This window comes from Hippoglossus hippoglossus, chromosome 2 (assembly GCF_009819705.1).
Source record: "Hippoglossus hippoglossus isolate fHipHip1 chromosome 2, fHipHip1.pri, whole genome shotgun sequence".
Lineage (NCBI taxonomy): Eukaryota > Metazoa > Chordata > Actinopteri > Pleuronectiformes > Pleuronectidae > Hippoglossus > Hippoglossus hippoglossus.
In genome coordinates, this window is record NC_047152.1 from 1830272 (window position 1) to 1855677 (window position 25406).

The 25406-nt window shown below is 42.5% G+C and overlaps 2 protein-coding genes across 4 annotated transcripts in view; both read left to right on the top strand.

Annotated features, from left to right (window-relative positions):
* runx1 (RUNX family transcription factor 1) overlaps window positions 1–15136 on the top strand; it is a 51042-nt gene extending 35906 nt beyond the window's left edge. For all 3 annotated transcript variants that reach the window (XM_034612075.1, XM_034612094.1, XM_034612086.1), the window contains 4 exons: window positions 5219–5323; window positions 7081–7278; window positions 12656–12802; window positions 12891–15136. In XM_034612075.1, the coding sequence (XP_034467966.1) occupies window positions 5219–5323; window positions 7081–7278; window positions 12656–12802; window positions 12891–13438 (998 nt within the window). In that variant the 3' untranslated portion in view covers window positions 13439–15136. The remainder of the gene's footprint in view (window positions 1–5218; window positions 5324–7080; window positions 7279–12655; window positions 12803–12890) is intronic.
* Window positions 15137–18388: 3252 nt separating this feature from the next.
* Window positions 18389–25406, top strand: LOC117778036 (protein downstream neighbor of son homolog). The gene is made up of 13 exons (XM_034613239.1): window positions 18389–18937; window positions 19833–19907; window positions 20025–20225; window positions 20362–20540; window positions 21123–21198; window positions 21291–21393; window positions 22513–22600; window positions 23117–23269; window positions 23398–23596; window positions 23858–23927; window positions 24352–24479; window positions 24730–24955; window positions 24987–25406. Exons 1-12 carry the CDS (start codon window positions 18512–18514, stop codon window positions 24868–24870), a joined length of 1839 nt encoding a protein of 612 aa, XP_034469130.1. The 5' UTR covers window positions 18389–18511; the 3' UTR covers window positions 24871–24955; window positions 24987–25406.

A 25406-nucleotide genomic window follows, 5' to 3' on the forward strand; every position in this document is an offset into this window, starting at 1 on the left:
CACACACACACACACACACACACACACATACATTCACAAATGTGCAAGAAAATGACAAGTACTCCCCAGCAAAAGATTCATATAGGAGTAACTGACAGATTCCACAGTCCTGCAAAAAAATTCAAATGAAGAAAGCCTGAATTTGTTTTCATGCAAATGTACCCGCTGAGAGAACAATGAGGTGCATTCTCCCAGCATCGCTTCATTGCAGAAGTAATTTTAGATACACAATTCATTGTGTTTGTTTTGTTGTAGTGGATTTACAGCTGGACAATAGTGGATAACACATATAACCCCGCACCTTTGAGAAACATATCCTCTCTGCATTAATTAGCTTTACACTATGTAGCCTGTCTATTAGGAACACATAGACAAACTAGTACAGCCTAACACAAGGGCCCTGCAATAAATCCTCCTTCATCAAGGAGGTCATAAAGGTTGCCATGGCACCCCATCTAATATCGGTTGAAACATTTCACTGAAAATCATCATGGTGGAGCCACAGGAAAAGTCAGGGGATTACCAAAGCCATCAGCACCGCTGTTACTGCTGTTTTGCTAGCATGGCAAAAATCATCAGGCAGTGTCAGGCAGCGATAACATTTAGTAATATCGCTGTCTTTTATATAACATTAGTGATACTACTATGACCTTGTTGCATTCAAAATGCACCACGCTGTATCTGTTAAAGGTTATGCTGACCTGGCACTATTCTATACTTTTCTTATTAAACCCTATGGGACAAATTGGGACTTGTGAAAATGGGCAATAGAAATAAAATTGTATTAATAAGTAAAATCTGAAAATCAGCCTGTAGCCTGAGGAATATGGAGCAAGGAGGAAATGTCTGTTAGTGGTCAAATGCTAGGATATCGAAGTTTTGTTTCTTTTCCTCAAAATATTATGACTCTTTTCTCATTAAATTATAACTTTATTCTCTTAATATTATAACATCATTCTCAACATTTTCTCATCTTTTCTTCATATGGCCATATTACTCCATCGTAATGAAAAGATCCAAACCATAAGTATCTCTCAATACTTTCTGACTGTCCCACCCTGTGTGAGTCTCTCAACCTGAAGCCTATTGCTGTTAAGTGGACATCTTTAAGAACACCTCATAAATACCACAGATGAATAAGATAAATAAAGGTTCTGGAAACACACATAGCTCCTGTACGATTTGGTTTGGGGTCCTGCACGTGGGATTTATTGATTACAGAAAAATACAGACCCTCATCAGACCTATCTTTTATCTATTGGCCTGATGTGATGGGTGTGATGACATTTTATTTATGGCCACGTTTTTTTGTTTCAAGCGCTTTTCCACCACGATTTGTGTAGCAAACTGTCAATACATTAAAAGTTTATGGTGCTGAGTGATAACCACTCACATCGGCCCTCATGTTGTGCAGAGATTCTACAACCCCGAACTGTCATCAACTGTCCGTGCAGGAAGTGGTTAGTTCAGCAGCCGACACCAATGAGGTGGTTTAGTGGTTTGACTAGTGGTTTCCCTATGTGTTTCTGTGTGTGTGGGTGGGAGTTCTCAAACTTTGTCAGTGTTCCCTTTTTGCAGAGGCACTTGGTTACAACTCTCTCACACACAGGTAGTGAGACACTCGTGATTTGTGCAGTATTTACACAGGGCTGACATGGACGTAGAGCCGCTCTGTGGATTTGCATGTGACTAGCAGTCATTTCAAAGAGTGAGGGTGAATTAATCCAGTGGATTTTTATGAAGTTTACAGGATTAGTACACTACCTGAACTAGTTAACAGCACTAATTAACACCTACATTCCTAAACCCACATAGTCTAGTTTCAAAATATTAACAGTGTGTGTCTCAAACACAAAAGTTAAGCTTTTCTCAGTCTCCAGTCTTTGGACTTAATTGCATGACACAAAGAGGTGTGTCTGTTGTTTCGCCCACACCCTCACTGATTTGAATGAGGTGGACACTGAAACCCACCTGCAGTCTTTTTCAATGCAAACATGCACCAGTCACCAGCTATTTTGTATGTAAATGCAGCTATTTTACTCATCCTTTGGTTGAACATTACTTGTACATTATTTATATTTATTATTTACCCAACTGATTAGAGATAAAAGGCGTTTCAGTCCTGCCTATGTCCCATATATATGGCAGAATTGACAATGAAGTTATATATATACACAATAGGAACACGTGTACATAATGTAGCATCTATCTGTCACATGAAAACATATTTTTATAGTTGTTTTCATGCAAATGTAACAGCAGAGTTGTTGAATAAGAAAAATCAATAATAGCAAATGTGAAGTAAAGGTGATCAAAGGTTTAACCTGAGATTGTGTACACCAGTAGGGACTCGTGTGAGGGTAATAAATCTGCACAGCAGCTGAAAGACAACCTGCCAATGGCCAGTGTAATATGATGGTTCAACCTTTCACATCCATATGCCTGTGCTGTGTCTCTGTGTGTGTGTGTGTGTGTGTGTGTGTGTGTGTGTGTGTGTGTGTGTGTGTGTGTGTGTGTGTGTGTGTGCGTGTGTGTGTGTGTGTGCGTGTGTGTGCAATTTGCAACCGGTTTTCAGTCTCTCTTTTAGTTCCTCTTTTAAACACAGGACCATCATTTTTCTCTTTCACAATATTGTACATGCACATGCACACACGCATACACACACACAAATATACAAACACTAACGTATTGTTCTGGGAACACACACACACACCCACACACACACACACATCGCTTTGTTGAAGAAGTTGTACCCCAATCCAGCAAGCCCTGACATGATGCACACTCTCTCTCTATAACACACACACACACACATACATACAATTCACCTCATGTGTGAAATGCACTCTTATCTACAGGGAGGAAGGGAGACATGGGGGTGACTAGAAAGAAAGTCCCAGGCATATGCCTTGGAGAATTAGTCATCGTGTTTGTGTGTGTATCTGTGTGTGTGCGGGTGTAGGATGCGACCGGCTGGCTGATAGACACAACAGACACAAAGACCTCAGCTGTTCCTTCCCCCCTCTCCCTATCAGCCAAATCTCTCTTACTGTAAACTCTCCGAGTAAACAACCTACACAAAAACACAATCCATCTTCCTCAGCACTATGTGGTATTATACAGTAATGGTTACAAAGTAGTAGTAGTAGTGTATGGAGCAGAATATACAGTATATGGTGGGTATGCATATGTTGAGAAGAATAGAAAGAAAGAAGGACTGAGACAAGAAGGAAGGTTTGAGGTGACCACACACCCTCTAGTGGCTGTCAGTATGGTAGATGGACTTGTCAACTATCAATAACCAGCAGGCACAGTGCCAGTGTCAGTAAAGTGTGGTTTACATTTAATTTTAAGGCAACACCTCATGCCCCAGTTGTGTAAATCTAATATGAGGAAAGTATACAAAGTCACACATGGACCAACAACTGCCAAACAACAGAGAGTAGACTTTCTTGTCAAGGCTCAGTTCAGACTGAAAAGATGGATCTATAATCCAAAGCACTCACAGATTTAACATAACAAATATAAAACTCAAGATTTACCTGTTTCTTAACATCTACCAGCACAGTAATTGGGAATGACACGTGGGATTAGCTGAAAATACAGATGTGGGTTTTGCACTTCAGTGTAGTGCTTGGTAAAACTGGACACTGTTGTATAAAGGTGGCAAAGGTTGAGCAAAAGCAGAATTTATATATTTTCCAATCCTCACCTTGCCAGTGGACTCACCACTGAGTGAGAGAGATGTTTTAATGATCTTCCAAAAAACACCCTCATGCATTTTGATCTGTGTACCGATGGAGGTCATGGAGAGCAGACAGTTTGCAGTGGAGGTGGTGTTTTTGCCAAGTGCCTAAAGGTGCTCTTTGTAAGTTTCTCGTATTGCACAGCAGAGGTAACGCTGCTCAGATTTGCATATAATAACCTCTTGGAGAATGAAAAGTAACATATGGCTTCTTTAAATATTATACTGTCACACTTTTAATTTGGGTTATTACTTGAAAAGGTTTGCACGCTCCAATTTCAGAAAACACTTTCTCAAGCCTCTCAAGCAGTGTTTTCTCTTGGGTTCCTTTTTAAAGGGAACTTCAGGCTTTTATAAATTTGCAGTCTTTTAATGTACAAAAATCTTTCTCACTAGCGGAAAGGGAAACACTAAAAAGCATAAGAACATCATTTTCACTTGCAACAATCTCCACCAGTACTGTGAACTTCACACAAGCAGCCTCTCACATATGTTGTGGTGTCCACATGGTTTCTCCAGAGCCACTATAGCCATGAGCTGTACACGGTAACAGAGGCCAACATCAACTGCATCATAGCCACCGACACACTCTTTTAACTGATGCTAAATGTAGCTCTACCACAATCTGTCCCTTCAGTAGGTAGCCTGCATTCAATTTAAGCAAGTTTCCTTGCCCTTATGTTACAGCTAAGTGGAGCCCAGTTAGTAGTACAGTACAAGCTGTCACAGTCCAAATGCAGTTTGTGGTTATGGTCAGAGAGAGAGAAAAAAGGGAGCAGGGTTAAAGAGAAGTAAGTAACACCTGGCATTACCCCCATATTATGTGTCTGAATCAGACTGTCTGCACGTGGTAACTTCCCTTCAGCCCCGGCAGACAACAGTGGTGGTCTGCAAGTGTGTGTTTACAGCAAGCGCTGTGTTGAGTGAGCGCTACTTCCAAAACTGAGGCTGGCAGTGACCCCCCCCCCCACCAGGGGATAAACGCACACACACGCAACCACACACACCCACATAGTCCAAAACACTTGATACAGTGACCATACATTCTAAGGTGTTGCATTAATATATTAGTATGTACTACTCTACTGCAAAAACTGTTTAATACTACTTTTTTAAGGGCATGTAGCCATTAAAATCATATACTAGGACAACATAATCAAAGCTATGGTCAGGAGAGAGCGATAGAAAGAGTAGTTCCTGGTTTATTCTTGTCTGGGGGTCCATGACTTAGATGACTTAATGCATTAAGCAGACCCAGGGGATATTTAGGGAGCACAGGGGGAGCAGAGGAGAGGATATAGGATAGCAAGAGGAGAGTATGTAGCTCACAAAAGGTTCTCAATACCATCAACCTCTGTTTTTGATTAGGTTTTATTCCCTTGCCTTTTTTATTTGCTCATCATCTCTTTTATTCTGTTCCCATCTCTCTGTCCTCCTCCACTTTCACTCTTTTCCTGTCCTCTCTTCTCTTAGGGAAGAGTTTCAACCTGACCATCACAGTGTTCACCAACCCTCCTCAAGTGGCCACATACCAAAGAGCTATTAAAATTACAGTGGACGGTCCGAGAGAGCCACGACGTGAGTTACACTGACACACACACACACACACACACACACACACACACACACACACACACACACACAAATGTTGACATCTTCCTTCTCAGATGAAAATAACATCTGGAGTTCCACAGGGTCAAGTTGTGGGTCCCGTCTAATTCCCTATTTAAATGGATTGCCACAAACACAGCTACCTACATCCACAGTTTACATTGTCAATGTTACTCCAGAGCTAACCAAAACCGGAACACTGTGATACACCAATGATTAAGGTTTAGGACACCTTCAAAATGAAAGACTGTCATGCTATATGTCCATCTACCACCCCAACCTGTATACCATAACTTTTTACCTGGTTACATAAGGGACACACTAATTGTTGCACTGACGAAGATGTTGTAATTGGAAATACATCACAAGGTGCAGACTTACGTACAGTGGGTCAGAAATAATGACCTGTTGGAGGCAGCTGCTTACTGCAGCCTTTTATCCCTAATGAGTTACACTAATGTTTATATGCACAAGTTATTCTTGCCTCTTTTCATTTGTTCTTTGACTGACCATGAGTTACAGGCTCCTGCATCTAGAATGGATGATACTCAATGTCACTGTTGTGTATTTACTTGTCTGCACAGGCAAATAGGAAGATACCAAATTGAGAATATTTGGGATTGCGGTGATTGCCACCACCACAATCTTTCCCCCGCCTTAACCAGAGCTTATTATCGTTCTCTAACCTTAACCACGCGTGTTATCATGCTCAATGGTATTGTTGCCATTGATATTAATAGTGTTTACAACCTTACCAGCAGAGAAGCTGATAAGGTTGTCAACAATATACATTTTTAAGGACAGTTAAACAGTTTCATCAAGGTCAGCAGTTTGATCTTAATTCACTTTTTATAAGCACAGATAAGAACATGTTATGGCACATACCTGCTTGAGAAAGTCAGAGTATGATAGTTGTTTTTTGGACCTATAAGTTAATAAAGTAACCAACAACATACACAATGAGGACATGAGCTCAAATCCCTACAGACAAAGACTCAGCTGAGTGAGTCAATGAGGAACCTGATGCAACACTGAGTTCCTCTCCCACTCCGTGTGTGATGAAACAAGGGGATTTCTAATGGCAGAATAAAGCGCAGTAAAAAAAGGCACACCGATTTTGTTTTGCTAAAACCCATGTATGTCATACGCATAAAAGTCCTCTTAAATGGAGGTGAAGTGAAGTGAACGACACTGGTCAGCACAGTGAGGAGAGACGGGAGGTGACAGAAAGAGAAGAAGACTCCTGCCAGCTCTGCTCAGCTGTTAATAACCATCACTCGTCTCTAACTCGCCCACACACACACACACACACAAACACACACACACACACACACAGTATAAATACACATTCACGCACACTTCCCCCATTGGGAGGAAGTGCCTGTAACTGGAGCTCAGTCTTAGTGCTTTGAAGTGCAGCCAACACCACAGACAGCGTGACAGACCGCCACACACACACATGTGGGCCTATGCGGCGCCCATCGCCAGATTCACAGCCAGAGCGTGTTATAGTCTGGACATTTATACCCTATTTTGAGTTATAACTGTTGCTGAAATCCTTGGATTATGTAATCAGATTACAAGCAGGGAGTAATCTGCAGGCAAAATATCTCTCCGTTGCTTCGTGTTACACACAAACAGCTCTGGATTGAGTTTGCAGAACTTTGGTGTTGGGGCTGTATATTCAAAGGTGTTGATCAGTCATCATGACAATTTCAACTCAGGTCATCGTCAGAAGATGGACGAGGTCAAACCAGGCACACTGGCGTTCTCTGAGAGGCTAACTGAGCTGGAGCAGCTGAGGCGGAGCTCGATGAGGGTGACGCCGCCTCACCATCATCACCATCAACCCTCCACCAACCCCCGCCAAGCACTCAACTCTGCCACATTCTCCAGTCCCACGCACACGCAGTTAACTGCTGGTAAGAGCCAAAAAAACAATGGTTACATTTATGTCTAATCAGCCTTAATCAGTACAACAAGAGTAGAAACGGCAAAGAAGAAAAGTGTGTCTTCTTTCCTGTCAAACACTTCCTGTATTCTCGGTACAGTCACTTACATTCAACAGGGAAGCTGAAACAAAGAGTCACATTGTTCGGCTCAGTTAACCAAATTCAAACTGTCCATTACCCAAATTAAAGTGAGATGGACATGTTGTATTTATCAGTGTCACTTTAACCCAGTTAGGTTTTAGACATTCCCTTTGACTGTAATAGCTCTGTCAAAGAGCAAATGCCCCTTTTTCTGATTATTCTTTGTAGTGTAATCTTTTTGTTTCTTCATAGTAACACAAAAATCTGAATTTAAGTTAAAAAAAAGGTAAACTGCGATTAAAATGTTGATTCCCATCATTTATAATCTTTCAGCCACATTAGTATTTGTGGCATTTTATCCTAAGCAGCTGTTATACGACAATCAATTTTGGACTTAGTGTCTTTCTCTAGGACACTTCAGCATCTAGACACCCCAGCCACAGCCCTTACTTTCATACTGAGGAACTACTGCTTCAGTTTCACTATGAGCTCAAACGTGATCTAATGCGGCAATCATTCTAGACTACCAAGAACCGTGATACATGTCCTTTCAGAGAACAGGAAAGTCACAGGTCTGTGGTTCTTCAATAGCCATGACATGCTGCAAATGAAAAGTGTAAAGGTACCACTGTAGTCTATGCATGGCCCTACATGGTGGAAATCCTTATTTTAATGAAGTCTGGGCAGGTTTTCTGGTTAGGTTTTACCAACATAAGTCCGAAAGAACAGATCAAACAGGTCTTTTTATCGTCTAATGAGAAACTTCTGTCTGTGGCTCCTGCTCAGAAATGACTTCTGAACTCATTTCGAGGACTAAGGATTACTACATGTACGATGACGCCAGACTACATGTCTACTCAGTGTGTGATTGGGTGGTTGTTGGTGAATCAGTTCAGCCCTAGTCTGAAAGCAGCTTGGTCACAGAGGCCAGAGACGTTTTGGGGTTTGTGTCTTTTATTTGTCACTTCCTGTAGTGAAACAAGATCTCATAGGTGTTGACATTACCAAGTCATTTTACCAAATGATTCAGCAGTGTCTCACATCGTACGAGCTTGTTCCTGTCAGTGCACGGACCGATTTTTACCGAACTTGGTGGGGAGGTCACTTGGGAGAGTGTCTCCTAGTGATTAACTATTGGAGCTGATTAGTCAAAGATCGAGGTTGACCAAAAATACGATCCAGAAAAACACATTTGCCAAGATGTCTCTGTAAATAATAGAGAGACATATGATGTCATGTGATAAGTGACTATGAGACCTAAAGCCTGAATAGATCATCATATAGTCGGATTAACCAATCATTTGTCATCAGATGGTATAGATGATGCCATGATGACGTCATTTTGAAATGGATTTTATACAATGTAAAACTGCAGGTATATAAGGGTATGCATCACCCCTGTGACGCTTTTCATGTTGCTATAGAAACCGAAAGCACTCCCATGCCCTGAAATCTTCTCCCTTTATATTTACATTCATTCATTCATACAGTGGCAATTTGAGTGAGCAACTTTCACCTTTTTAGAAGTGTTTAATGCAGAAGTAGGAATTCAGCCGCACGCTAAACACAATGGGATGAAGCGCTCCTCTTTTATATTCTGTGGAGAAGGACGATTTTTCCGTTTCACCACATTTCTGGAGCTTCAATGCAGATTCATTGTAGTGCAGTGCAGCACACACCATCATCTACTAACAGGCAGAAACAAAAACTGTGTTCCCAAACTTGTGCATTCAGCTTGCATCCAACCTCATTGTTCCTCCTTGTGGTTTTAGTGAGATCTGTTGTGGTCTGTGTGTGTGGGTGTGTATGTGTACATGTGTGCGCGCGCTTGTGTGTTGTACCCGTGAGAGTTTGTGTAACCGTGGATACTCTATTTGGCACCAGAAGACAGTATCTGTTCCTCTTCGGCCTTCAGTGGTAGTGACGATGTGAGTGTTTATGCGTGCAAGTGCGTCTGTTGTAGTACACCTTCGTATCTGTGCATGTGTGTGTCTGTAAGTGAGGAAGCAAGATAGGAGGAAATGAGAGTCACCTGGCAGGAAGTGCTACTATAAGAAAAAAAAAATGTAAATGTCAGAATTTGAAACCAAATCCTTCCTCACAAGACTTCTCGATTGATGTTCATCCGCCATTGGATGATGCATAAATACTATTAATTATACTCTTGTATAAAATATCCCATTTTGGACTGGACGAGGGAATCGAACCACCAACAACCATCTGGTTAGTGGACTACCCGCCCTCTAATTTTCAGAAATGGTATAGAGGCCATTGAAGTTTATTTTTTCATTGGATGTCAATACTAGTCAATATATTGTAATTTTAGTTGTATGAAGTTTTCTTTTGCAGTTTTATAATAAGTCTGAGGAACAGGACTGCGTGGCATCCATGTTGCCGTTGCCTAGCAACATTGTTCACTGGAACAGCAAGCATGACTTCCCATGTTGTAACCACAAGCTCAAAAGTTCCATGTGAAGGCAGCGCAGACTGCTGTGCAGCCAAACCACAGCCTTGGAACACTGTCATTGTTAAGATTCACTGCGTACTGACGCTAACACATGCTACTTTTGAGAAGAGCTGCCACTCTGTCTTCCAGAAATGCTGAGTCTAAACTAAAGGCTAAGATCAACATCAATTTAAACTGAAGCTGGACAGATCCAGATCCAGACAAGTATTGCTATTGCAGTTAGAAAACAGAGTTCTGGAACATAAAATGAACATTTTTATAATTATTTTAGTAATGGAAATGGTAATGTGAGCACATAATTACTGCATAACAGTGCAGAATATCTACAGATCTGTAACTCAAACTGAAACTCTGAGTTCTTACCTATTCCTTATCATAGATGTGAATCTATCAGTGCAATCGTGGATAATATTTTGGTCTATTTTAACTCAGTCTTCAGTCTCTTTCACTGGATGTTGCATGAACTGGATAGCAACCGAACTGTGACTAATATTAAGGCTGTGAAAACAAATACATACCTGATGGAAAGATAAATAGAGAGGTAGCTCTCAGCGCTTCCTGATTTCTGTTTTTTTCAGATGCCTCTCAAAATGAAAACAGCAACAGGAAGCCGTTATGAAGCCATTCAAGACCTTACTATCTTTTTCTTTCTCTTCCTCCCTTGTTACCTTTACTCTAGATAGCTCTCCCCAATCATCAGGCCCTGCTGAACTTTCAATTCTCTTTTAATTCTCGTCACCGCTCACTTCACTTCTCTGGTTATAAATACTGCACATATAGTTTCCGCTGTGCGTGTGTGTAAAGGGCAACTTCGCCAAGTCTTTGTAGACGTAACTAGCAACAGGAGCTGTTACCTCCTTCCATCTTGTGATTCAGTGTCAAGTCCTCTTGAGTCTGAGATTTGTCTTTCGCTTTTGTCTCATCCATAGACCCTCCCTGTACTATTTGATTTGAGTCTTGCTCCGTCTGTGATTTTTTGAGTTTGCTGTGAGGTCTGCAGCATAATTTGCAAAGCACAGTTTCCTGGTTCATGTCCATGCAGCAGAAGTATAGCTCCTACTGTGAGCACCTACTCCTCATTTTGTCTTTAGCTGGTCGGAGTCCTTCTCCTCTGGGTCACGTTCACTCTCCCCATGTTTGTTTGTGTTGAGCTCATGCAAATTCCCCATCTCCATACATGTGTGACATACAATAATAGGTGTTTTTCTGTGTAGCCACATTATATATTGTTATAGCATACAGCCTATGTAAAGCTAAACCCTAATATATACCGACATGATCATTTCCTATACGGTGGATCTGGCTTCATCACCTGATCTGGCACCCCTGACTTTAGGATGGATCTTTTGTAAAAAAAATCTAGCATTAAGAACTTCAAATGCATTTTTCTGAGTTTTAGATTTTACAGTAAACCTGATACCATGCAGTGCAACACAATCCACAAAGAAGGGAGAAACATTAAAGAGGCCCCCCCCCCCAGAAGCTGATTGTTTCATGGTGGTTATGTTCTAAAGTGCGGAGGAGAAAGATGGAGGTGGTTGCTTTTATAGTGTCCCGCCATTGCACACTGTGAGCTGCTATTGGCTGGGGGCTACACACCCACTGTTTTCAGCCCTGATACATCCCCAACATGGCAAAATAAGCATGCATGAATCATATCAGACTTCAGTGATATGGAATGAATGAGTTTTAATAACATTTTTTTGACATCTATGTAGCCGGCTATATGTTTTACTTCAATTTCCACACAGCCCGCCATCTACTGGATGACTTCTGGCCCACATTAGTGCTCTCAGCTTGGGGAGAGGAGCCAGGAAAGGAAGGGGGCCTGGCACGGGGCCTAGGCCTTACCACCACCCAGATACACCACACACACACACACACACACACACACACACCCACACACACACAACACCACATACTTACGTCAGTGCTTGGGAGAGCTCTTGGCAAGACTTGAAAAGCCTTCACTGGCGTCTCGGCTGCTGCGTACAATTTGCTTCCTCGTCTATCCACACATACATACTCACACAAACACACATACATATGCACGCTTGTCTGCAAGTCTGTGGATGATCAGTGCCATTTATTAGACTGTGGGGAAAAAGGCTGGATTGAATGAAAGAACTCACACACACATACACGCACACACACACACACACACACACACACACGCACACAGCCCTCCCCTTCATCCATCCACCCCCACACCAAGTTAATTGCTTCCTCTCCTCCATCTCTCTTTTTTCTTTTTTCTTTCACCGTCAACAGCTTCTGTCTCAAGACCAAGTTCATGTGAATCAGCCTTTTATTTAAACAACATACTCTCCACAAATCGTGTTATCAATAGTTTGTCACTAAGCATACAAAGTTAAAAGCCAAAACGTGGCTTTTTATTTGTCATAAAATATTTTAAAGTTAAGGTTTAATAGCCCATATATTAAAGTTTGTCAAAGTAGAATCAAATAACCAGGACCATTCCAACAATTTGACACACGCCCATCACCTAGCCTGCAAGAACAATTAAATAACGTCTTCTGTGATTTTGGAGACGAGCCTGATGATGTCATCTGCATTATTACCTCACATGTTATAATTCCCCATAAAAACTGACGAGTCCCCCAATTTTATAGGGGTGTGATACTAAACCTCTGAGCTTCCCCATTAGGAAATAAAGATGGTGGATCAACACTACAGTCCAGGCGCCACTGGAAACAGCTATCTCATGAAATGACGGACTGCTCTAAGACTTTAAAAGTGTCAGTTATTAAGCTCTCTCTCCCTCTCTCTCTCTCTCAGATTCCAGACAGATGCAGTCGTCTCCATCTTGGTCCTACGACCAGTCTTATCCCTACCTTGGCCAAATAACCGCACCCACTGTCCATACGGCCAACCCCCTTTCGCCTGGCCGCTCTTCACTCAGCGACTTGTCCTCTCGACTCACAGGTAACACACATGCACACGCCCACAAACGGACAGCAGAACTAAGTGAGTAGATTGGTGGATTGTAACCGTTTCCTCTGCCCTCTCTCAGGCCCTGACCTCACAGCCTTTGGAGACCCCAGGATGACCTTGGAACGATCTTTCTCTTCTCTTCCCTCCTTGCCTGACTCCCGCTTCTCCGACCCCCGCGTGCACTACCCTCCCACAGCGGCTGCCTTCACCTACGCCCCCTCCCACAACTCTGTCTCCAACAGCGCCCTTGGCATCAGCATGGCGACAGCCATGGCGACCACCCCAGCAGGGAGGTACCACACCTACCTGCCTCCTCCCTATCCTGCGAACACGCCGCACCAGGCTCAGAATGGGCATTTCCAGTCCACCTCCTCACCGTACCACCTGTACTACTCCACCGCTGCTGGATCGTACCAGTTCTCCATGATGGCCGGAGGAGGAGGCAGCAGCGACTCACGCTCCCCTCCAAGGATCCTGCCACCGTGCACCAACGCCTCCACAGGCTCCTCCCTCCTGCACCCGTCATTGCCCAATCAGAATGAAGGCGTGGGCGTTGAGGTGGAGTCTAGCCATAGTAGCTCCCCGACAAACATGGCGGCTGCTGAAGCTGTCTGGAGACCGTACTGAAACAGCCAAGGGAGGATGCTCTTAATAAAGTGCAACGGATATCACCCCCTGGTCATGTGATGGCAGACGCTGAACAACACTGAACACATAAATACACACCAATCTGATTACATTACGTGGTTTTCATCTACACATGGGATTTGTTGACAGTAACAAAAATATTGAATATCAACAGACTTATACTCACGGCACATCAGTAGAATTAACAAATTCAAACTTGGGCTTGCTGAGCTCAATTGAAAACACTTTTTGAGTTCTGTTCGAAACTGGGACAGTGGTTACTGGTTTCTATTTATGTGGGAAAACCACATTACTGTGCGTCATCACATGACCAGGTGCCATATGCAGGGTGCGCCCACTTTAACAAAAAAGGCTACTGACAAACACTGTTAGTTCAATGAAGAACAAGCAGGGCGACTGACAGATTTAGCAGTGAGGGGACTGATCACAACCCCAGCCTCACTGCAGGATACAAAGAGAGACACGGGACTGCAGGAGAGAAGAGTTTCTATGAAACGAAAGGATCTAACCATGGACATGAAAAGCAGCAGGGAAACATTTTGGTTCAACACTGACAAGGTGCATGCAGCAGCACTGGACTGATCTCAATTCAGCTTCCCCTTGTACATTAACAGGACTTTCCCCTCATAAATGTTGTTGTTGTGACTCGATGATTTGCTCATCCCGAATATTGTAGTGGCCTGTTTGTGTTTTCCTTCACCCCTCCGTCCATTTTTCTTTCTCCCCCATGCTGTTACCACTCCTCTTTGGTTTATGGTTGAAGAACTGAGCCCATCGCCTTTCAAAGAAAATAATGAAACATGATTACTTCACTCGCTAAAGTAGCTCAAATGGCCTCTGAATCAAATCTGGACAAAAAACAACTGTGACAGTATGCTTCAGCCTCACCCATCAAAACAACTAGTAACTCCGATCTTTAAGACAAGGCTTTGATTATTATGTTTAGCAACTGTAGTCAATTTGAGATTTTCCACATTTTCATTACATTTATTCGGCAGATCCTTTCTTACTCAAGGACTAAAGACCCCGGGTGAAACTGGCAACATTGCGCAAAACTGGCTGAACTGCCCAACGTTGGTTAAGGAGCTTGATTGATTCCATATTTATCATAGATGGCCCCCGGATTCCAGGGAGATTTTTCATCTTCCGAAGGTCTAAATGACGACTCAGATGTTTTTACAGGGGCAACACTTGGTATGAAAATAAAATTTAAACTGTGTTTGTGTTTCATCAGCAGCTTCACTCCGAGATGACTTGTATTCTGGCCTGCAGACCAGTCTCTGCTCGATGTTGAATGACTCATTTCCTCACTGCACTGAGAAGTCATTACAGTATGAAGTTTTGCAATGTGTTAATTTATTCCCACAATGCCATTTTTGGTAGCGTTTCACGTCTTTGTTCTTGTGTGTGAGTATGTGTGTGTGTGTATGTGTGGGTGTGTGTGTGGGTGAGTATGTGTATGTTACTTTTACCCATGATCCACAGCTAATTTGTACTGTATATAGCCATGGCTGTAAATTACACTGCATTTTTAATATGGTTTCGTCATCCCTTGCTCGCTCTGTTTCTCTCTTACACACACACAGACACACACACACACACACGTGTTTTATTTTGAAACTGTTGATAGTTCACATTTGGTTGTGATTTATATAAATATTCTTGAGGAAAATGCAACTGTTGTCCTGTGGTTATTTGTCAGATAATTTGTCTCGTAATTATCTTTCTCTTTATTTCACACACACACACACACACACACACACACACACACACACACACACACACACACACACACACACACACACACACACACACACACACACACACACACACACACACTTCCTGCTCCTGAACAAATTCTACACACAAGCCCCAGCTTGTTCTCTCTGCCAGTTCACACAGACACCGTCATAGAAACCTTCTCCAAAAACTCAGGTGACGCACATGATAAAACATTTTATACAACTCCTGTGGCACCAGTTTAAATAAATAAAGGGTGAGTATGTGGATGACTTGGTGGTGACTGTAAATTTTAACCATCTGAGACAGACAACCTGAGACCAAATTGCATGGAGGTGAGACAGTGGGCTGGCCTTTAACATCCTCTCAAACTGTCTCCATTGTCCTTCACACAACTACAGAGGACTCTAAGTGCAACACTGGGAATTCCTTTCATGCGAGACTGTAATGATGACCCTCCACCCTGAATGAGTCTCTGAATGAGAGCAGGTCTGATGCTGTTTGCCAATCGAATGATCCTTTGTTTGAAGTAGACTGTCACCTTGGTATAAACTAAAAACAGATTGGATTGACGGTCACTGGTTGCTTTGTTTGGATGTGTGCAACCACGATAAACAAAAGATGGTTTATTTACTTCAGTCAGACAAACCGAAGTACACCCATCTTCTGTAATGGGTATGTTTTACTAATATAAAACAACAAAATCTTCAAATCAGCACCCCTCCCCTCAAACGGAGGGAGGCTCCCAAAACCAAAATGGCTCTCACACAGATGTCAGTTCATATTTTCACTAAAATAAGAAAGAGGTGGCTCAGTGTGATGGCCCCTGACATGGACTCTTCTGACCAGCTGCTGAAAGAGGACCATGGCGTCCATGTCCTTGTGTCCCACAGGACGAATGAGGTTAAATAAGTTAAAAACCTTTCCTAAATAGGAAAAAAATTCAAAAAATCAAATCATCTACCCATGTACCCATAGGACTGATAAATGTTAACTGTTTCCTCACAACATCATTGACACTCTGTCAGAAAAGCCATCAGGGGCAGTGATGATTCACAAGGACACTTTGGCATGCCTAGCAACCAGTGACCCAGTGTGTTGATACATTTGTGACTGTTTATGGGATTAAACACCCACGGGCCAGCTGGAATTTTATCAAGCTCTCAAACAGAGATTGAGATTGTCATTATTCTAATATTTTAACCTTGACAGAAAGTGTAGCTCATGGGAAAAACCAAATCCCCTTTGTTTTCTTGGAAATAAATAACTGGGAAATTTATAAATTAATGAAAATGTCTGGAAATTAGGGGGAATTGTGGTAATCAGTCGATTAACTTTGTCCTTAAGGTGACAGCTGCTGACGTTCATTTGCTTTTAAAAGTAAAGAAAATCTTCTTGACATTTCAGTGCATGGTTGTTTGGAGAGGAGAACGGAACAGTCAGTTTGAACGGGACAGCCATGCAGCCTTAGATTGCACTGACATCTAGAGGTCAAACGGCATTCTGGCATCCCAGTGCTTCAAATACCTTTAAATCTTTTTATTCTAGATAAAAAGGTAAAACTGAGAGTTTACACAGATCTCTAATTCAACGTGTGGTCTCGTTTTTTAATTCAGATTTTTAAATGAATTAGTTTTTCGTTCCCATTCTGACAAATCTGGTTAAACCGGCAGTTAAAGAAAATGAATTTGCATTCCTCCGACTAAGTCTTATTAATTGACGGTTCATGAGCTATGATGCAGGTCCATTTGGGGGTCAAAATACTTTCATTCAAACTCATCAGCAATCAAACCGGTCACCGTTTTGATGCTTAAGGCGCTAGTTTTCTGCCTCCAGCCAACCAACGGAGACAGCAATTGATTTCCCAACAGCAGCCACCGTTTGGTGCCTGGCTGAGCTTCAGATGTGATTGATGACCCAGATTATTGACAAATGTGGAAGAAATTAACAGGGAGCAAGAATTTACATAATATCCTATTAATCAATGTGACAGCAGGACAGAGGTGGTGATGGCAAGAAAAGGGGGGCGGCAGCAAACCAGGCCAGTTGTTCAAAAATGATTTATTTATATGTGTGTGATGGTTAAACCGAAGACCTTTGTGTGCAGTCGTGAATCAGGGTGTCCCTGGAGTCTGCAATGGTATGACAAGTTTAGCTGTATTACAAACTTTTTAAGGTTCAGTGTGTAGAATTTAGTGACATCTAGTGATGAAGTTGCATGTTGCAGCTGAATACCCCTCACCTCACCCTCCCCTTCCAAACTCTAAAGTTGTTTAGTTTGTCCAGTCTGGGCTACTGTAAAAAACATGGCGACCTCCGTAGAGAGGACCGGCTCCCGATGTAAATATAAAGTATTTAAATATAAAGGGCCCATTGTCAATCAATCAATCAATCAAATTTTATTTGTATAACCCATATTCACAAATCACAATTTGTCTCATAGGGCTTTAACAAGGTGTGACATCCTCTGCCCTTAACCTTCAACAAGAACGTAGAAACCTCAGAGAGAGCCACATGTGAGGGATCCCTCTCCCAGGACGGACAGAAGTGCAATAGATGCCACATTGTAGGGTAAAGAAAACAACAATTCATACAATTTAGATGATTAGACACAAGTGAAACATCACTAGGATTATTTTATATTCAATTTCTGCAAATAGATCCCTTTCCCCTAAATCTTACTGAGCTTTTATAGTGAACTCTCTCAGCCTCTACTCCAATCACCAGCCACGACCTGAAACTCCACACACAGAACACGGTGAACAGCACCACCCTCAGGCAGGGAGGGAGAACAACAGCATAAATCACACACACTTTGCACACATTATGATGTATGAGTCATAACATACCCATAAACCATAGCCTACAGATAAGAAGAAAGAAGAAGTATTAACTTAAATCGGAAAATAATGAATCAATCAATCAATCAATCAAATTTAATTTGTATAGCCCATATTCACAAATCACAATTTGTCTCATAGGGCTTTAACAGGGTGTGACATCCTCTGCCCTTAACCCTCAACAAGAGTAAGGAAAAACTAGTAAAAAAAAACATTTTAACAGGGTAAAAAGAAGGTAGAAACCTCAGAAACGAAAAAATGATGGCATTTTATTTTTATGTCTGAGGTCTTAAACAGGAAGTTCCGTTTTCCTACGAGCCAATCCGCATCACGCGCGGCTCCTTACGTCAGCACGCTACGCGCCAAATTTGTTTGAGTGCGGAAGGCGCAATAACAAAACGGCAGCTGCTGCCGTCTTCTTCCCGATCAGCCTTTCAGTTTGAGCTACCTTGCTAAACAGCTCCTCGTCAGTATGTCTCAGCAGGCAGGATATTCCCCCAACTTCAAACGACCCGCGGACATTATGCGGAAGAGGTGGAGGAGATCCCGAAGTGACGCCGGTGCCCTGTCCAGCCCGAGCGGACAGGAGTCCACTGGCAGCCCGGGACAAAGCGGCTCATCCGCGGCGTGTGTCCGGCCGTTTTCCCCCGGACCGCTGTTCAGCAACCAGAGCCACTCCGGAGGTGGAACCAAACGCAGAAACCCGTTCTCAAGTATCGAAAACACGTACAGCCCCAAGAAGAAAATACACATTTTTAACGACGACGTGAAAAGCGCCGCTGCAGACGATCACCAGGAGGAGGACGTGTCAACAAAAAGAGAGTGTCGAGGAGTGTCATCCTTCAGTGCAATCCTGACCGAGGCAGAGAGACAGGAGCACCGAGATGTCCCCTCTAAGGTGTGTGGTTATACTACACTTATAATGCATGTGAAGAACACACACACACACACACACACACACACACACACACACACACACACACACACACACACACACACACACACACACACACACACACACCTGTCTATACATATACATACATCCACTTTCCTCAAGTGCATCTCTCTACAAAGGTGTATATCATATACATATTGTCTGTATTTTTATTCAATTTAAATTGTCTTTATTATGTATTGTCCCTGTCAATTGTCTCCCTCATTCTAACTATCTGCTGCTGTAATGAGTGAATCAACCTCGGCCTGGGATCAATAAAGTAGTAGTTACTATCCAACCAAACTCTATATTCAAATCAGTGGCTGATCTAGTAGTAAATAAATAATTTAAATAAAAAAATCTGTCATTTTAGTATAAGTATTGTTAATAAATTACTAGTTTATTTGAAACACAGAAAGGAAGACCTACTGACTAAGACAGGACATTGACACTGCAGTGGCCAATCCGATTGTTGCACCCCTGGCCCCGCCTCTGATTCAAACATATAAAGGTGACCCATTGGTTTGACTATTGACTGATCTACACAGACACACAGCAGAAGTCTCAACCAAAACAATATTGGGGAAACAGTTGTCAAAGTTCATATTTTAATGTTTAATGTACTTCCTCAATCAAATTGAACCATATGTTAAATAGTAATGTGACATTACCTACAATTATCTTAAATTGATCAGTACATTAGATACAATAATCCCATATCCTGTGGTTGTTATTCGACTCCCATATGACAAGACAGATGTGTCTTCACTCTGATTATAGAAACAGGTCATTTGTTTTCTTTATTTCCTGCCATACTTTGTCCCATTTCCCCTTCTCACTCGTCTGTCCTCTGCTCTAGAAGTGTCTCACTGTCTCTGAGGATGTCTCTCTGTTTGAAGAGGAGGAAGAAGATGTTAAAAGTCCACTGCTGAAGGTTGCATATTTTATCCTGCACTTTTCACATTGTTATTTGTAATACATATATACAAAATGTGTGTCTCTTCATCTCTTTGACGTGTTCGTTTAATTGTCCAACCTGTTCTCTCCCCAGAGTCCTCAGGCCATTGCTCCTGCCTCCATAGCGCCCCCCGTCTGCACAGAGTATCCAGCAGACTGGAGCCTGAAGACTCGGCTCCTCTTCACCTCCCCGCTCACCCTGTCGTGGGCCGAGCAGCCCAAAGCCCAGGAGGAAGCTCTGGGGCTCAGCCAGCATTGTAGAGCTCAGTTTACCACCCTGCCTCACACTCTGCAGGTAGCCTTTTTGTGTCATTATTACACGTGACATTACAGTGAGTGACCTTGTGTCTCCCAGGTGATGATTCTCACCCTCTGGTGTCGACGTTTAGTGAGAATCCGTCGCTCAGTGAGTCCCCTCTGTTCCCCCGCAGGATCCCAGGTCCTGCTCGGAGCTTCGCTGTGCCTTCCAGCAGTGTCTGGTCTACTGGCAGCATCCCTCCCTGCCCTGGCTCTCTCTGTTCCCCAGGATCAATGCGGAGAGGCGCTTCACAGGGAAGAGCACCCCCTGGGCACAAAATGCATCACTGCAGCAGAGTCTCATGAGCGAATGGTGAGGCTGGGGATAGTAGTTTTAAGCTCCATCCAAATCACTACTCTAGTGCTTTTTTAGACTTTTTATACAACAGAGAGCAGCTTGGATTACGTTTTTCTTTCTGAACCCGTCCATGCCGATTGTCAGACTCAGAATATGTGCGGGGAGGCTGTTCTCTGACGCCACTGGGCCGTCCCACAAACGGATGATGGAGGACAGTGGCCTCTTAAAGGCTGTTTGTGTCGATTGAGCATTGAGCATGTAATTCATGAACCTTTGATTGCCCCTAAGAAGACTCAAAAGTACAAAATTACAAAACTCACGCAAACATACCCAGACAACCTGGAGGCATTGTTTTTATTCCCTCAAGGAACAGAGACACAGTTGTGTTTTCTGCTTTCCTCAACTATGTGAAAAGTGTTTCAAACAAAAGCCGTTTTGCTCTGCCAACGGCTTCTCTATGATTGACCTTCAACAAGTTCCCAGTGCATGAATAAGAATGAGTGAAAATGTGAACTTGCATATTCTAAATTATACACACACGCACAATTGTCAATCTTTTTTTTCAGTGTTTTCTCTCTGTTCCTCTCTCCTCCACAGGTCAGTCAGTCTGTCATCTCTCTACAGTCTACTGAAGGCCAGACAGTGTCCTTACTTCTACCTCTGCTCCTATCAGGTAGCTCCTTCAGTTTTCGTACGAATCAAATGCTGTCGTTACAAAGGGGTTACAGCAGAACATTTATCCTGTGTTCTTTTCTGTGGTGTCAGTTTACAGTGTTGTTCAGGGCAGCAGGTCTCGGTGGTTCTAGTCCCATCACAGCCTTGATCTCTCCTACAACTCGAGGTCTCAGAGAGGCAATGAAGGCTGAAGGTGAGTCGCTTCTCGACGCACATTAATGCTGTGATACAGTAACTAGGAGCTGCCAGTTAGATATTAGTTAGAAGTGTTCATATCCTACATAAAGGCCCTAAACCTCATATTCACAAAAAATGATTTTTCTACCCTTTTGAAGAATTCATTTTCAGTTTTGTCATCTCATGGCACCCTTGGAAATGTAGGTGGCATCTGTCAAATGTATTCCCTCCTCTTACAACTGTGTCATCGGATATTCATTTATATAAACTACAGATTATAGTGAACAAAATTATCGTTATTAACAGTGTTATTGGGGTATTGTTCAAATGTGCTGAACATTTTCAAAAACTGCTGATACACAAACTAAAGTAATTTCACCAAGTTTTATATTTAAATGATAATTCATATTATATAAATAGAAAGACATAGCAATTAATATCAATACAAATAATATAGCACCAACACCCAATATATAGAGTGATTCTGTAGCCTGCTCTGTAAGATGTTTATTCTACAGTAAAAACTTCCAAATGAATCAAATGTGCATGCAAAAACAACACAACCATTATGAACAAAGTGTGTGTGTGTGTGTGTGTGTGTGTGTGTGTGTGTGTGTGTGTGTGTGTGTGTGTGTGTGTGTGTGTGTGTGTGTGTGTGTGTGTGTGTGTGTGTGTGTGTGTGTGTGTGTGTGTTATAACAATACAACCATATTTGTTAACCTTTGTTAAGCGCATGCAATTTGGTGACAGTGCATGCTAACAAATGCTAACTATGGTCAATGTACCAGAAACCCAGTACCAACCAAATCCCCTCTGTAATTATGGTAATTTAAGATGGAAACGGTACATCGTCATTATACCTCAGTATACTGTGGAACTGTTTCCATCCCTAATGTGGGCATCAGATACACAATCGCATCTGGAGGACACAAATGTGGATATCCAGCTGTCAACACTATCGCCCCATTACTTTTGAAGCCATTCCCCATTATTTATTTAAATAAATACAAACACAAATGTAATAGGAAAAGTACAAGCAAAATGTACTGTTATGCATAATCATGTTTTGTCCTGTATTTTTTTCTTATTTGTTCACTTTTTACTTCAATTTGTCCCTTTTTTAAAATCTGTTTAGGTATAGAGTTCAGTCTCCCTCTAGTGGAGGACAGGAGGAAGAGCAAGGACCCACAGAACCTGGATGGGCAGGATGGGAAATCGGAGGGGTGAGTCTGACTTCCTGTATCTTCTTTATCTCTTCTTAACTCGACACGAATCCAGCTCGACTCTGTTTTCAGCTGTACTGACTTTTAGAATAGGAGCTCACAGACAGGTTTTCATACTGAAACTCAGGAATTTTTATAAGGCTCCATTATTCAGGGAACAGGAAAAACACTGTTTTGGTCTGGACCATACAAAGAATAATGACATGACAGTGCCATAAGTAAACCAAAAAACATCTGTATTGCCCCCTGGTGCTGTAGTAAAGGTCATACACCCCTTCACCTCCATGTTGGCAGATGGGATCTAAAAATAGGGTGTACGGCAACACACCATGACAACAATACTCACTATAGTTGTTAAAACATCTGGTTAATACAATTAAATAAGAGATTGCAAGTGTGGTTTTGATCAATTGAATCAAACTGTATCATATTGGAGTAGGAAAACACCAAATGCATGAGCTGAGGAAGAAGAATATCTGAGTGATTTCAGTATGATTGTGATCATTTCGATTGTAGGTGCTCTGAGCTGAAGGAAGGTGTCGAGTGTCAGGAGGATGAGGAGGGAGGAGAAGACGGATATAACGATGACGAAGACAGCAGCTTCTCCTGGCTGAAGGAGATGGGAATCCAGGACAAAATCAAGAAGCCCGACAGCATCAGCATACAACTGTATCCTCATAGTTTCCCGACACGGACTGTCTGCGTAACTAACGACCCTTAGCGTTGCTCACACCACACTGCACGTCATGTTCAATGTACAGCAATACGAGTCAAAGCTCCTTGACCACTAGTTCTAGCCGTAAGGAGAGTCACACTGTGTCTCTGGACCACAAACCAGAGTCTGTGGTGTGTGTGGAGGGATCTCACACTTTCACCCTCATCAACTTCCTCATCAACTGCAAGAGTGTGGTGGCTGCAGCGGGCTCCCAGGCTGGGTTACCCCCAACCCTGCTGGCCCCCATCGCTTTCAGAGGAGCTACAATGCACACGCTGAAGGTACGGGCAACACACACACACACACACACACACACACACACACACACACACACACACACACACACACACACACACACACACACACACACACACACACACACACACACACACACACACACACACACACACACACACACACACACACACACACACACACACACACACACACACACACACACACACACACACACACACACACACACACACAAACAGATGATGACATATTAACAAGCGTGTGTTTGTGTGTTGTTGTTTTTACAGGCTCGCAGTGTGAACGTGAAGTGCCAGGTTGGTTCCACCTTCCAGAACATCAGCAGTCTGGAGATCACAGGTACACAGCAGCAGTGTCTGATCCATTTATCTAAAATTCATTCCATGGCTTTCAGTTATTTCTTATATTGATACACACAAAAATGAAAAAAAAAGAAAAGAAAGCAAATGTCTCACGGTGAAAAAGCAGAGACTCGCACCTAGAAGACACGGCGAAGAGGTCAAGAGAGTTTGTGGCGATAAAAGCTAACACCGGTGTCTGTGTGCTGTCAAGAAAATGACGCGATCTACGCAGCGGAGTTAATACATCACTTCCTGTCTCTGTCTGCTGCCCCACCTCTCACCCAATTCTTTGGATTTCACTTGCAACGACTGCAAGACTCCAGATCACAAAGAAAATTGTCTTATTCTTATTCTTATTATTATAAGTGATCAAATTTTTATTCTTTAATTGATTGTATTGATTTTTTCTTTGATTCCTCCAGGACCTATCCTCCCCTCGTCTCTCCACACCATCACAAACCTTCTTCGGCCCTCACAGAAAGGAAACTTCTCAGCTACTCTTTACACGCACGCACCTACTGCTGTCATGAACGCATGCACCAAGCAACAGGTAAGACAGCCATATAGTTCTTATGGAGGAATTAAATGAACAACGCCGGTGGTTTGATTCCAGTGCTCCCCATCTACATGAAATGTTCTTGGGCAAAACACTGAACCCTGGATTTCCCCTCATAAATAAAGTATGTATGTAGTGATGCATTATGCCCTTATGAAGCTGAGTGACACTATGTGTCTGCATTCCACCTCCCGGTGGTCACTCACTAAACATCCACTCACTCCAGCTGTCTGTGCGTTCGCAGTGTACCCCCTGCTCCGTGGACCTGTCCGGTTGTGGCCTCCACCCTGCTTCCCTCCAGCAGCTGCAGCGGCCCTCGAGCCTGGGCAAGACCGCCCTGACACACGTCAACTTGAACAACTACAGCTACACCTGGAAAAACTGAAGGGGAGCTGGAATCCCACATGAAATCTGCATCACTAGTGTTGTTTAGTGCTCGTGCTCAGGAAACAATCCTGACTTCTGATCTGCTGCACATGCAAGTTAAACAACTTCTCCCCCATTTTAAGTGTGCTTTTATCTTAAAATGTCTTTTAAAAACAGATTTTATTTCATTACGTTCTTTTAAAGTTGTGTTCTTATGAGTGAATAGTTCGGAATTTATTTTAACGTACATAAATGTATTGTTGTGGCAGCTTATTTTAATTACAATTTTATTTGTGTCTATTATTTGTTTTATTTTAGAGGAAATTGATTGTTCAGCTTGGCTTTTATGAATTAAATACTATTGGTGCACTGTGACATGTCAGGTGTTTGGGTCTGGATTGCTGAGGGAATAAATTCATACTCTGGAATATATTAAATGCTCGGGAATCATTTTTTAGCTTTTTATTCTGAAAACAACCCTAAGAGATGTGTATACTGTTTATGCCTCAGTTGTGTAAGATTCAAACTTTCTGGAAAGCCTGTGTCTGTGAGAAT

Excerpts from the sequence above, each read along its gene's own strand:
- LOC117778036 (XM_034613239.1), top strand. The coding sequence starts at position 18,512 with ATGTCTCAGCAGGCAGGATATTCCCCCAACTTCAAACGACCCGCGGAC. Across the intron at positions 18,938-19,832 it reads ACCGAGATGTCCCCTCTAAG|AAGTGTCTCACTGTCTCTGA; the intron begins GTGTGTGGTTAT and ends CCTCTGCTCTAG. Across the intron at positions 21,394-22,512 it reads AGAGGCAATGAAGGCTGAAG|GTATAGAGTTCAGTCTCCCT; the intron begins GTGAGTCGCTTC and ends AAATCTGTTTAG.